We start from the raw sequence: 15712 nt of genomic DNA, 5'->3' as shown, positions 1-15712 counted from the left end.
GAACTCGTCATGTTTTTCTTTTATTTTGATAAAAACAAGTTTTCATCCACATTTAATTACCTGAGTTGAGTTTTCTTTCTCTTGTTTAAAATAATTTACAGTAAATCAGCTTTGACACTCTTTTGTACTTTCATAGACCATGATTCTCTTCCTGGAACAGATGTTTACTGTCCTCTTCAAGCTTTGTGCAGTAAATATTTTTTAAACTAACCTGAGTTTTTAATCTGGATTGATGCCTCACTTTCTGCTCATCAGCATGTTGCGCTGCGTCCAGATACTTTGTAGTTTGCGCTGTCATTCGACCCACAAGTCAACGCTTTTTGGCAGCTGCGTTTTTCTTCCAATGAAGGTGAAACTTTACATGCCAGTCAGTTCTGTCTGTGTAAAAATATTTATCTGTGTTTGGGCCTATTAATTGAAAAGGGATGAGGCTTTATTTCAAACTGATTCACAAACATGATTAAAAACTGGCTGAAGGCTTGTTAATGAGCCAAAAGAATGATTAACTGTTAATGAGCTGCTCATTAACTCTCCATGCAAATTGGCAAAAGGGGTAAGAGGCACAAACACACACACACAAACATTATATTGTGATGTTCCCTGTTGTAAATAACCTATCAGCTCTCCTACACATATTTAGGATATTTTTTTATTAATTGAAAAGTGAGATGCACCAACATAATTAAGCACTGCTCTCTCTCCTTTTTTAAATTCAGCTGAGGTAGCTTTTCTATAAGGATGATGATACACAAGTATCTTAAATCTTTACTCTTGATAAATCTTAACAATGAATATATATATCATTGCAGTGAAAACATATGATGGCCAGCACTTTTTAATCATACATTTTTCTTTTCTTAACTCTCTGAGCCCTAGGCTATTTTTAACTTTTTTGTCTCACCTGAACTTTTTGTCTTAAAAAGCAGTCAAGCTTATAATATCCCATTTTCAGGACCACCTGGGCTTTAAGAATATGCATGCTGCAGCAATATCACTTATATTTTTTAAAAGTTATGTGACTATAAAGTTCAAAGAAAAAACTAAACAAACGTAAAAACTCAAGATTTGTATGTGTGTCGTACAGTAATGTTAATGATGGACTTTTTTTTTTTTTTTTCTGTGCCTCTTCTTGTCGTATATGACACACTGGTCTCAGAGGGTTAAAGCATACTCAGGTGATACAACCCTCCTTCAATCCTGTGATGGACAACTCAACTCATGTCTGAGCATAAGATCAGAGAAAAGTGATTTAAAAGTCTTAATTTTAAGTTTCATTTCTCTCCTTCTGAGGTGTGCCAAGCTGCCATCACATTTCCTGTGGGCGTTCACAATAAAAGTGCTCAAACAAAACAACTACAGACTTTTAATTTGAAGAAGTTGCTGTAAAAGTGTGTTTATCATCGATTTACTTTAGCAGTAATACTGGTGAGTTTATGGAGCAACCGTGTTCACAGCTGCTTCTCTAATCTTGTTAAACGTCACAGCCAACTTCTTTGAAACTGCAGTGTTGGGCTCAAGACGGACTGAATCAATGAACCGCAGCTCACAGCTTGACTTAAAGCCCAAGACAGGCTGATAGAGATGCCCTTCAAAGCAAGCATGCTTGCTGTATGTTGCTGTTATTATATCAAAGTTGTAACAGGGAGAAAACACCGAGCTGGGCTTCAGTTAAACATCCTGATGACTGGACTCAGGCTGAGCTTTTGTCTGTCACATACCACTGTGCTACACTAATAGTGGGATCGGTTACGCCTCGTGTGCATATTAAAACACAGTGCACAAATTTAAACATTCTATTTCATGAGAAAGACTTTACGAACAGCAGTGTTGATACAGATTACCACCACTAAGGTACAGCACATTCAAGAGCAATATTGAATGGGATTTTAAACATACTTGAGCTTTCATGGCACTTGTCTTGTTGTCTGATACTCAAATTTCATTGTAAAGTTTCCTTCAAAACCACAAACTCTAGCCTCTGCGTGGTAAAGAAAAAAGGGCAAAGCAAAGTGAAGTTGAAAACTTTTTCCCTTACCTCTTGTAGATCTGATTTTAAAATAAATGTTGAAAAAGGCGCGTTTTTACACTCTTCAATCATTTCCCTGTTATTTCTCAGAAAGAAATTGAGTGACTATAAATAATCCCATTAAAGTTTTGAGTTGCTCCTATCTTCTTCTCTACTTTTTGGAGAAAATTATGTCTCATTTTGTAAAATAATTACAAAAATGGGTCTTTTCTGAAAATGTAGAGCGGAGTGAGAGAGCTGTGTAAGGATTTAACATGATTCTGTGAAAACAAACTGTATTCAGAGTTTGGTGCTTTAATAGCAGTAATTATTGAAAATGATTCACTGAAGAGCTGCTGGAGCACTCACTGGTAACAGCCAGGTACGTGTTGGTCTGAACTTCACCCGCCGAGTTTCTGGCGAAGCACTGGAACATGCCGGTGTCATCGGGCAGGAGGCCGTTGACCTGCAGGCTACCTCCCACCAGGACCCTGTAACGGGGCGTCTTCACCGGGTCGATGGGCAGAGCGTCTTTGTACCACACGATATCAGGCTGAGGTACTCCTGAAAAAAAAAACAAATGACAGAGTGAGTTAAAGACTGTGATTTATTCTTTCTTTCCTTACACCAAGTTCATTTTTTTTAGAAGCTACAGTAGACTTGTTTTTCCATTAGGCAATTACTTCCTAATTGTGACAACTTTTAATTGTATTTTACCTTTTTTTTAACAACATTATCTGTTTTTTGCACCAGATCTCTACCTTAAAAATCTGAAACTCACCTCGTGCCTGGCAGGGAATGTCCACCACCTTCTCCATCTCAGCTGTGATGTGTTTGTCTGGTTCCTTGATGAACTGCGGTGGTTCTAAGGGTAAGAATTAAGGCTGTCATTAAACTAGAAATTTAAACTTTCACATGATCCTAGTAAAAATGAAACAATTATGATATGCGTTCAAAACCAAGGTACTCAGTATTGTGAACTTGTTTTCACTGATCAAACATTGCAAGCCAACTCCAATAAAATAAGACTTTAGGAGACAGTCTGACATGTTTTAAGGATCCATCTATTATCTGTCTGAAGAAACTGGTGTTCCTTTATGCCACTTTTAGCTCAACCATTCATTATGGTCAAATTTGTGAGTGCTATTATTTCATTTTAAGAGCAGTTGGTCAAACTACTGGATCCTGGATACTCCTCAGCATAACAATCTTCCTTCTCCCACAGTGGTTGAAAATATGGACACAGCTGTGCCTTTGAATGTCACATTTCAATTTTAAAACCTTAGACAAGCTCTGTGAACAAGTCAAAAGTAATCTGCACCTTGTGATATGACATATTTTAGTTGTGATGGTTCCTGTTAGATCATTCTGGCTATTTCAAAGGTCAGAAAAGAAATTTGGAAAAAAAAAAAAAGAAAACTGAAAACAAAACTTTTTTTCTTGTTTTTATTGTTTTAAAATCAGTGCTTTTAGTCATCCTCCACACTTGTTAGTGTGTTTATACAAAACTTACACCATTAAAAGTTAAAAAGAAATCTGACTATGACCATTCAGTGTAAAGCTATTTGAAAAATACAGCATTTTGTTTGTTCCATGACAGTGGCGATATTGGAGACATTACATACCTGTAATAATAAGGGATCTTTGTCCAATAAACATGTGATTAATCACAATTTTCTCCCATAATTAACAGATTAAATGCATTTTAAGAAGATTAATAATAAAGCAAATCCACAAAAAAACATGTGATATTGAAAATTGACATCAAGGATTTAAAACTGGGTCAATTGTAGTAAAAATAAAAGGCAAGAATAAAAATAGTTCAAATAAAAGGCAAGACTAAAAGCTTGTAGGTGTGATTTCTACAGTGATGTCTAACACTAGGGGATAAAATATATTGCAATAGTTTTTTTTTTTGCTTTGAAATGTTTTGCATCTGTTGGCAAACTACACCTGGCACAGCTTTAAAAATGTCATTATACAGTAGTTTGATGTCAGAAATCAGTGCAAGTCATTCAGTAATGGTTTTAAATGTCTTCTTCAAACTTTAAGGGAGGGGGAAAAGGCTGTGTTAGCTGTATCAAGGGAAAGGTTCCTCACACCTCGTCCTTTAAGTCACATCACAACCTTGAAGACTTCAAAGTGTTTCAGTGGGTGGGAATGAAAGTGTCTCAAGCCATGTTATATTAAACAGTTTCTTAAGGCCAACCATTAGCTTCCTCCCATGTAAATCAATAACACCCTCCCCACACTGCCATATTCATACAGAGTTCTTATATATGTTTCAAACCCCCTCTTTTGTTTGAGCTTGCAATCATAAATGGTTCATTTTACTCCCACACATTATCCTAATGCATGCAGATAAATATAGACATTGTGTTTTTTCATCTTATGCTGCTATGAAAGAAAAAATATGAACAGTTTGTTTCTTAAGCATGAAGCTTCGAAATGACAAATTTTCTCTAAATCTTCAAATTCTATAATACATTAAAACAAATTTAGCACAAAATGCACACCCAAGCAATTTAGAGTTAGGTGCTTAAAGTATTAAAACACAAGCAAAACATGAGGGAAATAAATGATGAAACAATTCTGAGTGAGCAGCAGCAAACAAGCCAAAGCTTCCTCATCATGGAGTGTTTAGATGTGGATTTGAGCCACATTTTCTTAATGTCTGTGCTCTCACTCTTATTTTTCTCAAGGGTGCTATGGCAAAAACAATTCAGAGATTGATTGTAGAGATCTCCATGAAAAGAAATGCACGAATTTGTCCATGAAAGGAGTTTTATTAATAAAATAATGAAGAAGCAATGGGTTGTGAATTGAAATGAACAGGATAATGTCATCTGCAAATGTGCATATATTTATTTTTAGGAGATGAAAATGGAAATAATCCAAGTTTAAAGGCCAAACTGAAGTGAAATATTCTTACCTAGTACATGTAGATAAGCTCCGAGACTGACTGAAGGCACGCTGCTGCTGCGGAGAATGGCCTCACACTCGTAGTAGCCGGCGTCGCTCACCATAGGGCTGAGGATGGTCAGCCTGCGGTTAAAATCGCTTAAACCGCTTGTCACCAACACGCCATTCTTTCGCCATGTGATGCTCAGCTTTATCAGAGGCCTGTAACGGGAAAACAAAAAAAAAAACTTAGATATTTTCTTACCTTCACCAATTAAGTCCAAAGCTGTAAGTTTAAGTCTCTCAGTATTTAACAATTTAAAGCTCTTGGAATATCAGGAGTCAGGACAGTTTTAAAAGTGTGTTTAGAGGTTATGAAGTTGCCAGAGATTTTCTTTTTAAACTGAATTTTCCAAAGTACAACCTCAATTCCAAAAAAGCTGGGACACTGTGTAAAATATAAAAGAAATGCAATGCTTTGCAAATCTCATAAGCGCATATTTTAGTGAAAATAGAAAATAAACAAGATATCAGATGTTGAAACTAAGACTTTTTTCCATTTATAAAAAATATTTTAAAGGCCAAAAATCCCAAAAAAGTGGGGACAAGGCCATGTTTACCTTGGAGTAGCACACTCTCTTTGAACTACAGTCTGTAAAAGAGACATTACTGCTCTAAAATCTCTAAACACTTGATAGTGCCTTTCCAGACCTTTAAGCTGCCCATGCCATAGGCACTACTGCAACCCTCTACTATCAGAGATGCAGGCTCCTTTTTAGTCCACAGGCCATGGCATCCTTGCTTTCCAACAAAAATTTCAAATTTTGATTTATTTGACCACAGAACAGTTATCCATTTGATCTTACTCCATTTTTTAAGAGCTATGGCCCACAGAAGACAGCGAAATTTTCTGGATCTTTTTCACATCTGGCTTCTTCTTGGCATGATACAGCTTTAATTTGCTTTTGTGGATGGCACAGTGAACTGTGTTGACAGAAAATTATTTTGGGAAGTGTTCCTGAGCCCATGCAGTGATTTCCAGTCGAGAATCATACCTGTTTTAAATGCAGTGCTGTCTGAGGGTCCAAAGATCACCGATATCTGATATTGATCTTTGGTCTTGTTCATGCTTACAGAGATTTCTCCAGATTCTCTTCTTGCAAATTTTATGTTGGGGTAACCTCTTTCTAGAATTCTTCTTCAATTTTTGGATGCAGTTTTTTGCAGCTTGGCGAACCTCTACTGTCTTTACTTCTGAGAGACTCTGCTTCTCCTGAATGTTCCTTTTATACCCAGTCATGTTACTGACCTGTTTCCAATTTGTCTCACTATTGTGACAAACTCCTCCAGCTGTTTTTCATTAGTTCCATTTAATCCAGCCTTTTGTTTCTCTGTCCCTATGTTTTTTGAGATATATTGCTGCTATTGAATACAAAATGAGCTAACATTTTTCATGAAATGGTAAAAAGTCTCAGTTTCAACATCTGATATGTTGTTAGCGTTTGATTGTGAAAAAAAAAAAAAGGGTTTATGAGGTTTGCAAATTATTTCATTCTGTTTTCATTTACATGTTAGACAGCGCCCCAACCTTTTTGGAACAAGTTGTAGATATTTTTGGAGAGTCTGTTTTGTAACAGCTTTGTCAAATTACAGAAATGTTATTGTAATATTTTGGTTGAAAAGTATATTGGAAAATCAAAAGATATTTAACTTTTTTTTACAGTTACAGTTATTTTCTGAGTTTTGAATGACTATAGGTGAATATTTATAGATGCAAGTGTGTATTATTATCATTTTTTTTTTTTTTTTTTTTAAGATTTATTTTTGGCCTTTTTGCCTTTATTTGATAGTACAGGACAGGGGATAGAGTCGGAAACAGGGGAGAGAGCGGGGAGAGACATGCAGGAAATAGTGCCATGGGCTGGATTCGAACCCGGGTCGCCTGTGTATATGGCATGCGCCTTAACCACTCGACTACCGGCGCGCCATTATTATCATTTTTTAATCCTGTACAAAGAGGATCTAACATGTATCCAGGAATGATTTAAGATTTAAACTACTTTAGACTAACTGAACTATATTACATGTGCAGTATGTTCAAACTTAATGGTAATTGGATAAAGTATTTCAGACACTTGGGACCTTTTTTTTAAGAGGATTGTGTGGGTTCTGCATCCACTAAACCATTGCAAATAAGTGCAAAACAAACAGTCAAATACAAAAATCATAATCAAAGGGGTCACCTCTTAAATGCCCTGCAGAGCAGACAGAATTTCTGCACCATTGTCTATTACATTTACCATTGATTAAAGCCCAAATAACACTGCCAACATTCACAACTAGGCTAGACTCATAAACTCATGCCAAGAGTTACATAAGTTCATTAAAGCATGTTAAAAGCAGTGTCTATCTAGCCTTGTTTAAACTGCATATTTCAGTGGGAATAAATGAGTTCTTGTAAGATCTTTTTTTGGCCAAAGGTACTCTGAAGCAGCTGCCTGAGGGGAGCAGCCGGATCGAGTAGTGGGGGTGGGTGTTGAAGGGTCCTCAGTGATGCAGACTGCCTTTCTTTCTGCTGCACGGCTGTAAAGTTCTGAGAGATGGATTGGGGTGATGTCGGGTAATTTTTGCTGCATGTTTGATGATTCCAGACAATTTTTTCTTCTCTTTTTCAGGGAGCAAGGATTGGATGTGTGACTAGTATACTGTTTTAAAAATATCCTGGATAACGTTAAAGCTTTTCAGCCTTCCCAGGGGAAGCATTTACTGCTGGGCCTTCATATAGATACCGTCTGGTCTGTATGTTGTGTGAAGGACAGGTGGTGGTTGATCTGCTGAAAGAAATCGACCTGTTCCACCACCTGCCCCTCCAGCATAAGCAGCTCAGAGAGAAGGTGTGGGATGTTGGGTACCTGGTGCCACCTGCAACACAGTTCCTTGGATTTGGTAGTGTTTAACTGCAGTGAGCTTTTCCATAATCCAGACATTTGAGAGAGTTGGGTCCTTTTGATACAAAAAAGCCCTGCTGTAAAAAGCATCTTACTGACAAACTCCAGAGCTAGTGGCTCTGTATGGATAAAACATAAATCTGGTAACTATTTTTTAAGGTTTGTAGTATGCATCTCTTACCCTGTCACTCTTCTTCTGGATTATCCGTGATGATTGGAGTGAACTAACCCTTTAACAAGCTGCTCTGTGACCCTACAATTTCATGATGTTTACCTGGCGTTGGCGACACACTCCATGGTGACGTCTGAGGTGCCCGTAACCACGCTGGTGTTCCTGGGAGGGATGATGATGGTGGGAGCAATGGGGTCTGCGGGACCTCCGACATCTAGACACACAAACACAAAGAAAAGCACCCACAATGAGAGGTTTAACAGGCAACTGAGCTCACTAAAGTGAATTTTGGTGAGTTTTCTTGTATTTTCATGGTGCTCTATACATTTAGTTTCCACACAGTGAACTCTGTGGGTGCTCATCAAGGTGACATATTGAAAGTGACCGGTGAACACACTAAATCAGAGCTCTGACGGAGAGTTAGGCTGAATAGGACGAGACAGCGCACTGACTGTGAATAATAAGACGTCTGCTGGAGAACCAGGAACAGGAAGAGAAAAATACTGCCTGACAAACACGAAGCTAAAGGGGCGAGTAGGCTGCTCTCCGTGTGTGCGTGTGCATAAAACTCCACTATTTTCCCGGCTGTGTTGTGTGTGTGAAGGAAGCATCAAAAACAGACAGCCTGTGGCAGTGCGGGCACAGTGTGTGCGTGTGTGCTGCTTGACGTGTGTCATGTCTGTGATAAACTCACACTGATCTGTCAATCCCATCGAGCCCTGGGAGTGTGCTCGTGGCTGCACATGTCAGATGTGGCTACAGGGCTTGTCATGACTCAATCTCACCAATCTGGGGTCATTAGATGTTGTGTTGAGGCCATGTGTGCACTCATAAACAGAGACACGCACACCTTACATCAGCGCATGGTTGTCATCATGACACAGTTTCAAACTTTGATAAGACACAAGTCACAATCAAACAGTGTTAATAGACGTTTTGATACCAAAGCACAGAAAATCTAAGCCACCCAATGCTGGCTCATTTATAGTTTCAAGATTTTGAAACAATCTTCTTTCCAGTTCATCCAAAAGGTGCTCAGTGGGGTTGAGGTCATGGCCAACCAACCTCTTCCACACTCAACTCATAAAACCATGTCTTTATAGTCCTTGCTTTGTGCACTGGGGCACAGTTATGTCGGAATAGCAAAATACTTTCCCCAAACTGTTGCCGCAAAGTTGGAAGCATAGCATTGTCCAAAACTGTCTTGGTATGCTGAAGCATTACGATTGGCCTTCACTGGAGATAAGAGGTCGAGACCACACCTTGAAAAACAACCCCATGACCCCTCTTAGGGCTGCCCACAGAATTGGTTGGGCCCCTGAAAAACCCAGAGAATGGGCCCTCCACATTTGTGATGAGATCAGTGCATGTGTATTGGATCAGTAGCATCGGTGCAAGCGTCCTGGCCAACAGTTATCTCATTCTGGAACTGAAAAGTATCAAACTATTTCTGGGGTCTGTGGTGGGAATTATTTATTCGTGCTACTTTTTAACCCCCTTTCAACACAATTTCTGCCATTTTTGCTGCTTCTTTTTGCCACTTTCAACCCATTTTTGCTGTTTTGACACTTTTGATTTTGTTACTTTTGTCCATTTCTGTCACTTAAGACATTTTTTCTACCTTCAGTGTCATTTTGTCTCTTTTAACCTATTTTTGCAGTTTTTCACTCTTCTTTGCCACTGTTAACTAATTTTTCTTCTTTTTACCCTTTTCTGTCACTTTAATGCCCATTTTTGCCATTATCCCATCACTTTTGTCATTTTTTTTCTGTTTTGCCACTTTTTAACCATTTTTTGCTGCTTTTGTCCATTTTTGCCCTTTGAAACCCATTGTTTCTGCCTCCACTCCAATTTTTCCAGTTTTGGCCCATGTTTGCCACTTCCTTTTGCCACTCAACCCATTTTTGCTTTTTCACTGCTTTTCTGCCACTTTTTTTTTTTTATCAATTCTGACTGTTTTTTGCCCTTTCATGTCACTTTATTGCCACTCTTTTCTCTTAATGCTCCATTTGTGCAGGTTTTTTGCCATTTTTATCTCATTTTTGCCAGTTTTGCCACTTTTAATCATTTTTATGCTTCACCAATATTGCCACTTTTAACCCACAGTTGCTGCCTTTCCCCCAATTTTGCCACTTCCCTCCCTTGTTTGCCACTTCTTTTCTGCCACTTTGAACCAATTCTGACAGTTTTTTTGCCCTTTTCATGTCACTTTATTGCCACTCTTTTCTCTTAATGCCCCATTTTTTTGCCACTTTTATGTCATTTTGCCAGTTTTGCTATATTTAATCCGTTTTTTTCTTTTCAACTTTGCCACTATAACCCACTTTTGTTACTTTTCGTTCATATTTGTTAGTTTTTGCCCATGTTTGCCACTTCTTTTTGCTTCTCCTAACCCACTTTTGCTTTTTCCCCCTTTTCTGCCACTTATAACTCATTTAACTGTTTTTTTTCCTTTTCATGCCACTTTATTGCCACTTTTTCTTCTTATGCCCATATTTGCCATTGTTCCACCACTTTTATCCCATTTTCCCCAGTTTGCCATTTTTAATCATTTTTTACTGCTTCACCAATTTTGCCACTTTTATCCCACTTTTGCTCCCCTATAACACTTTTAACCCATTGTTGCTGCTTTTCTCCCACCTTCCTCCCATGTTTGCCACTTCTTTTTGCCAGTTTTCACCCATCCTTCACACGTCCCCTCAATTTTTTCTTCTCTTTTTTTTCCACAATTATGTAATTATTCTCATCAAAGTTGTCTCAGTTTTTATTTTCTGACATTTGTGCACATAATGGCTTATCTTTAAACTGGAATATCCAGAGGAATGAAATTTCACAAACTGTCTTGATGCCAATGTCAAATCCATCATTGTAACGCACTTGAAGTCACTGAGCTCTTCAGAACAGCCCATTTTGCATCACAGATGTTTGCAAATGGAGACTGCATGGTTTGGTGTTTGATTTTATACACATGTGGTAACAGATCTGGTTAAATTCAATAATTAACAGGGGTGGCCAAAACCTTTATCCATCTAGTGTATGTTGGAAAAATATTGCTTTTGTGCCATTTAACCAGTGTGTGGAGTCTGCTTGTCATTTCTGCTGGACTCAATCCTCTACCAAGCACCTACCTTAGGAAAAAATGCCCTTTGTTTTAAGATTGCCAGTCTTGTTGTTCTTTAGAAAAATGGAGGAGGTGCTATTTAACATCTCAAGTGGACACTTGAGATGTTTCCAGGTTTCCAGGTTTATGTTCATTTTTCAATACCACAGGATGCTGCTTGGTGATCTGACAGCCAGATTCTAACTAAAATAAGAACTAAAAGAGAAACTTTTGCACCAGTCTGCAGGATGTGGACTTATTTAACCTTTCCAGAAACATTTCTATGAATTCAATGACACTGTGGTAGAAGCACAAATGATGAAAGGAAGAGAGGTCACACCAGAGACCACAGAATTGGACAAAATCTAAGAACACAATATGGGCAATAACTGCTTTAAGGCATTATCATGAAAGAGAAGAGACCTTGGCCGATTCAGGACAGAACATCTCAACCAGATACTGTAATCACTGTGCAGCCTTATACCCATACATGGAAGTATTCAGGATAAACTGAATTGTAACAGAATAATAGTGAGATTTGAAGAAGGCAAGAGAGTGTAGTTTGACTTAGGACACACTTCTTGTCATAGAAACTTAAAGATATTTTTTACAATACAAAAAGATGAGGATATACTTTTTAAGCACTATGAGGGAAAATTCAACTTTCATAATCCAGCGCCATGGATCGCCAAGGCTGGAGGCCTCTTTAAGTTTTCAGTACATACACCCATTCATCCGTCCAGGCTATTCTTGTGAACAGTTTCTCAAAAACACTCTGACAAGTTTCATCAAACTTTGCCATCTTTGTGTCCTAACCTTGCAAAGTAGATGGCTATGCCAGTCTGTCATCAGACAAATCCATTCTAAATAGGCCCAGTCAACAATGTTTGTTAGGAAAATGGTTTGGACCAGTCACCGGAGCAGATGAGATAGAGGCGGTAGCTACAACGGGGTTTAGCGGTACTGCAGGATGATAGCAATGGCTATGTCAGGCAGAAGTTGAGGGGCTCATGTACAGTATGTCCCTTGCTACTAAATGTGATGTGCCAAGAATGTTTTATGGGAATGTCTCCAGACTTTGCACAAATGTTTGCCCTGACCCAAGGAGCAGATAAGATTATTGACCCTAGACTTCATGGCCAGCCCCTGCTTGTAACATTGGCACTACAGAAAACAGCCCAGCTGTTCTTCTTACTCCTGCACTTTCACTGTCGAGCAAGTGGCAACTTCACAACGGCTTAAGACCACAAGACAGTAGTTGTAGTTACACCGTGTTACTGAACATTCTACACACATAGGCTGAAACACTTTCACATGCACAACCAGGATCCTATGGACATGCATTAATGGAGAGATGGCAGCTACCCAAGCTAAAGCGCTGCCTGAGTGCCTGAGGGTATGGTGCCTCACTTATGTGGCTTTTCTATCACTTTGAGTGGCTTGGCTCTACTTGTTTTAACTCAGCATGGCAGCCTAGAGTTGCTTTCCCATCACACAACCAAGCTACCCATTTGAGGGCGTATCTAGAGTTGATGACGCCATGTTTTGAATCAAGAGCTTGCCATGTTTTTTTACTTCAAAATTTCTTTTTTTATTGGTAATCTGGCTGGTATTTCAAAGTTTGCTGAAGCAATTGCTACTTAAACACATCTGCAAGGTGTCCCACATGATGACGAACTGCTGTGACATCAATAAGGTGTTCTTGGAGGTGGGGAGGGCCACTTGGGCCCTGATCCAGAGTAGGACTATTCTGGGCATGGCTTTGTGTAGCCTGGCACAGCCAAACTGGTGATGAAAGAGTCAATCAGCACGGTTTGGTTTGGACCGGCAGGGCCATAAGTCCTTATGGAAAAGCCCCATTAATGACACCTTCTAAGTACTCAGGAAGTTGACTAGTGTCTCTCCAATTTCCAGACTTGGTCTGCCTGGCTCTTGAACCGGCAACCTTCACTTTCCAAACCCAGTCCCCAATGGCTGAGCTTCTACCTGGAAATATCACAGCTAGAGATAGGAACATTTCTTAATCATTTGAACCATTTCCAAAGCAAAAAGTGTGTGAAATTGGTGATTTCTTTCATAAGTAGGTGTGAAATCTGTAGATAATGCATTATAGTGGAAATAAGCCCAGGCAGAGCGAGGCAGGACTCCGACTGCAGCACCTGATTGAGGTTTTCTGCCTGGTAACAGTCTTATACACCTACATTTGAATAGAACAAGCCTTTCTGTTTCTAGCTGCCTCCAGCCTCAACTTCTATAGATCCCAGCTTCATATTTAATGCACAAATGTGTTCAATAATATCTTTCATATCTGTTCTTTTTGAGAGAGTTGGTAGCCAGAACAATTTCAGCACCAAAACAGCACTATTTTGGGTCAGGTCTCCAACCATATTTGGAGCAAAAATAAAGTTTACAAACTTATGGAAACTGTAACATGAGCAGTACTAGTCTCTAGAGTTCACCTTGACCTTTGTTCTTGCCAAATCTTAAGCAAGCACTGCTGGAGCCAGCAAGGTCTCATGGGAAATGCATAGTCAGAGACGACGCTGCAGGACCAGCTGCTGCTGCAGATACTGACTGATACGCGGGTAAAATGCAAGCTCTCACTCAAATAGCTCTCTCCTGGCAGTCTTAATATCAACGTGTATGCATGTGCATGCATTTGAGCGTGCCTATCTGTGTGCAAATGATGAGGAATGTGCGCAGCGTTCATGTAAATGCATGGCATGATTCCTTGAGACCTGCCAAGTTGAGACCTCCCGCCAGGCTTCCTATCTAACCTGAACCAGAGAGTGCGTGTGCGTGTTTGTGTGTTTGAGCACTCGTATAATCAACTCTGCCACTGTTCTCCATATGTGCCACAGGCTATTTCTGCTCCCGTGTGTTGTCAACTGTAATATCCTTCGCTCACTCTCCTCATTCACTTCCTTACTGAACTCCAGTGTAGCATGTCATAAGATGCTGTCTGTGAGGCTTCTCTTATATTTCACTCTGCTGAGCTGAAGCTGACTGAATTGGTTTGATTTGTGTATCTTGTGTTTTTCCATTGTTGTTGTTGTGAGCTAAGGATCCTGCTGGATTTTAAGAACTACTCCAACAGTCCGTCTCTGCTTCTGTCCCCAGTGCATTCTCCCCCTGTCTGAATGAGCATTCCTGCAACAGTGTGCTTATGAGGTATGGATACACTTCAGTGCAATGAAATTAAATCTGGCCAGAACGGTTGAGCTTCTTAGATGCTGCTCAGCGGGGGCAGCAGCTTTCAAATCCTTAATTTCACAGTGAAATAGGGAACACATAATGAAATAGAAATACTGCATTTAGATATCACTTAAGCTAGAATCAGCTAAATTTACTTAAAGTGACAGTTTGGTATTTAGATGTGGGGTTGAATGCAGGGAAAAAAATTATGCAGTGCAGATAAGGATATTAACATCTGCTTTGCAATTGCATCCTTCTTATGGCAGCGTGTTTGTAGATATCAGTGACCTTGTTTGGGTAAACTGGCATGTCCCTGTTAATGGATGGCAGCACAAGATTGGAGTACCTGTCTGCACATCAAATAACGAGCTACAGAAGCAGTTGGCAATAGCAATGAGGCATCTACTTTGAAGAGCTTGGTTGTATTAAGGAAGGGAACTATATCATGTTTTATCCACTGGATAGGCACCCTAGAGTGCACAAGACCATGTTTGACCGACTGAAAGGGAACCTATGAGGGCACCTAACATTTTGCCCACTGGAAAAGCAACATACAGGGCACTTTATCAGGTTCCACTGACTGTGAGGACACCCTATATAGGGCACCATGAAGGGCACTTAACCACACATTGTCAACTGGAATGACACCCTTGAGGGAACTACATCCCATTTAGCCCATTGGAAGGGTATCCCTGTGGGTACTAGTGACACTAAACATCATCTCATCCACCCAAAGGGCATCCGAGAAACCACTTTATCATTTTTTTGCACCCTTGTGCAACACAAATTATATGAAACTAATGTTTTGCCTACTGTAAAGGCAAGCGAATGGGCAACTGAAAACATTTTGTCAACTCAGTGGCACCCTTGAGGACACCTAAATACATCTTCCTACTAGAAGGGAATCCTGGAGGGTACTTCACAGCATTTGCCCATTGGACACCCACCCTAGAATGCACATGAGCATGTTTAACCAACTGGAAAGGCAACCTACAGGGCACTTTATCCGGTTTCACTGACTTTGAGGACACCCTATAGGCCATTGTGTGCATCCAATAAAATTCTATTCACCCTTAAGGGCACTTTACTACCCTTTGCCTACTGGAATGGCATAGTAGATGACACAGCACCATGTTTTACCGATTGGAAGGGCACCTTTGAGGGCACTTTATTCCATTTTGCCAACTGTAGTGCAAACTAGAGGGCACTTAACAACAATCTGTCCACTGGAAGAGCACTACAGAAGTCACATTACCATGGAAGGGCACCCTGAATGGTGTTTAACATTTTGTCAACTGGAAGAGAAACTTAAACAGTATTACATCCATGTTTTTCCAACAAGAAGGGCACCCTAACAATATTTAACCTTAACAACATTTGAAAGACATCAC

The 15712-nt window shown here is 39.5% G+C and overlaps 1 protein-coding gene across 1 annotated transcript in view; it reads right to left on the bottom strand.

The window, feature by feature from the left end:
- sdk2b (sidekick cell adhesion molecule 2b) overlaps nucleotides 1–15712 on the bottom strand; it is a 179467-nt gene that overhangs the window by 100563 nt on the left and 63192 nt on the right. The window contains exons 5-8 of the mRNA XM_041815899.1: nucleotides 8129–8240; nucleotides 4938–5128; nucleotides 2787–2870; nucleotides 2375–2569 (exon numbers count right to left, since the gene is read on the bottom strand). Coding sequence (XP_041671833.1) covers nucleotides 2375–2569; nucleotides 2787–2870; nucleotides 4938–5128; nucleotides 8129–8240 — 582 coding nt within the window. The remainder of the gene's footprint in view (nucleotides 1–2374; nucleotides 2570–2786; nucleotides 2871–4937; nucleotides 5129–8128; nucleotides 8241–15712) is intronic.

Source organism: Cheilinus undulatus, linkage group 20 (genome assembly GCF_018320785.1).
Source record: "Cheilinus undulatus linkage group 20, ASM1832078v1, whole genome shotgun sequence".
In the NCBI taxonomy this organism is placed as follows: Eukaryota; Metazoa; Chordata; class Actinopteri; order Labriformes; family Labridae; genus Cheilinus; species Cheilinus undulatus.
The sequence above is the reverse complement of the archived record's forward strand: the minus strand, read 5'-3'. Positions and strand labels throughout refer to the sequence as shown.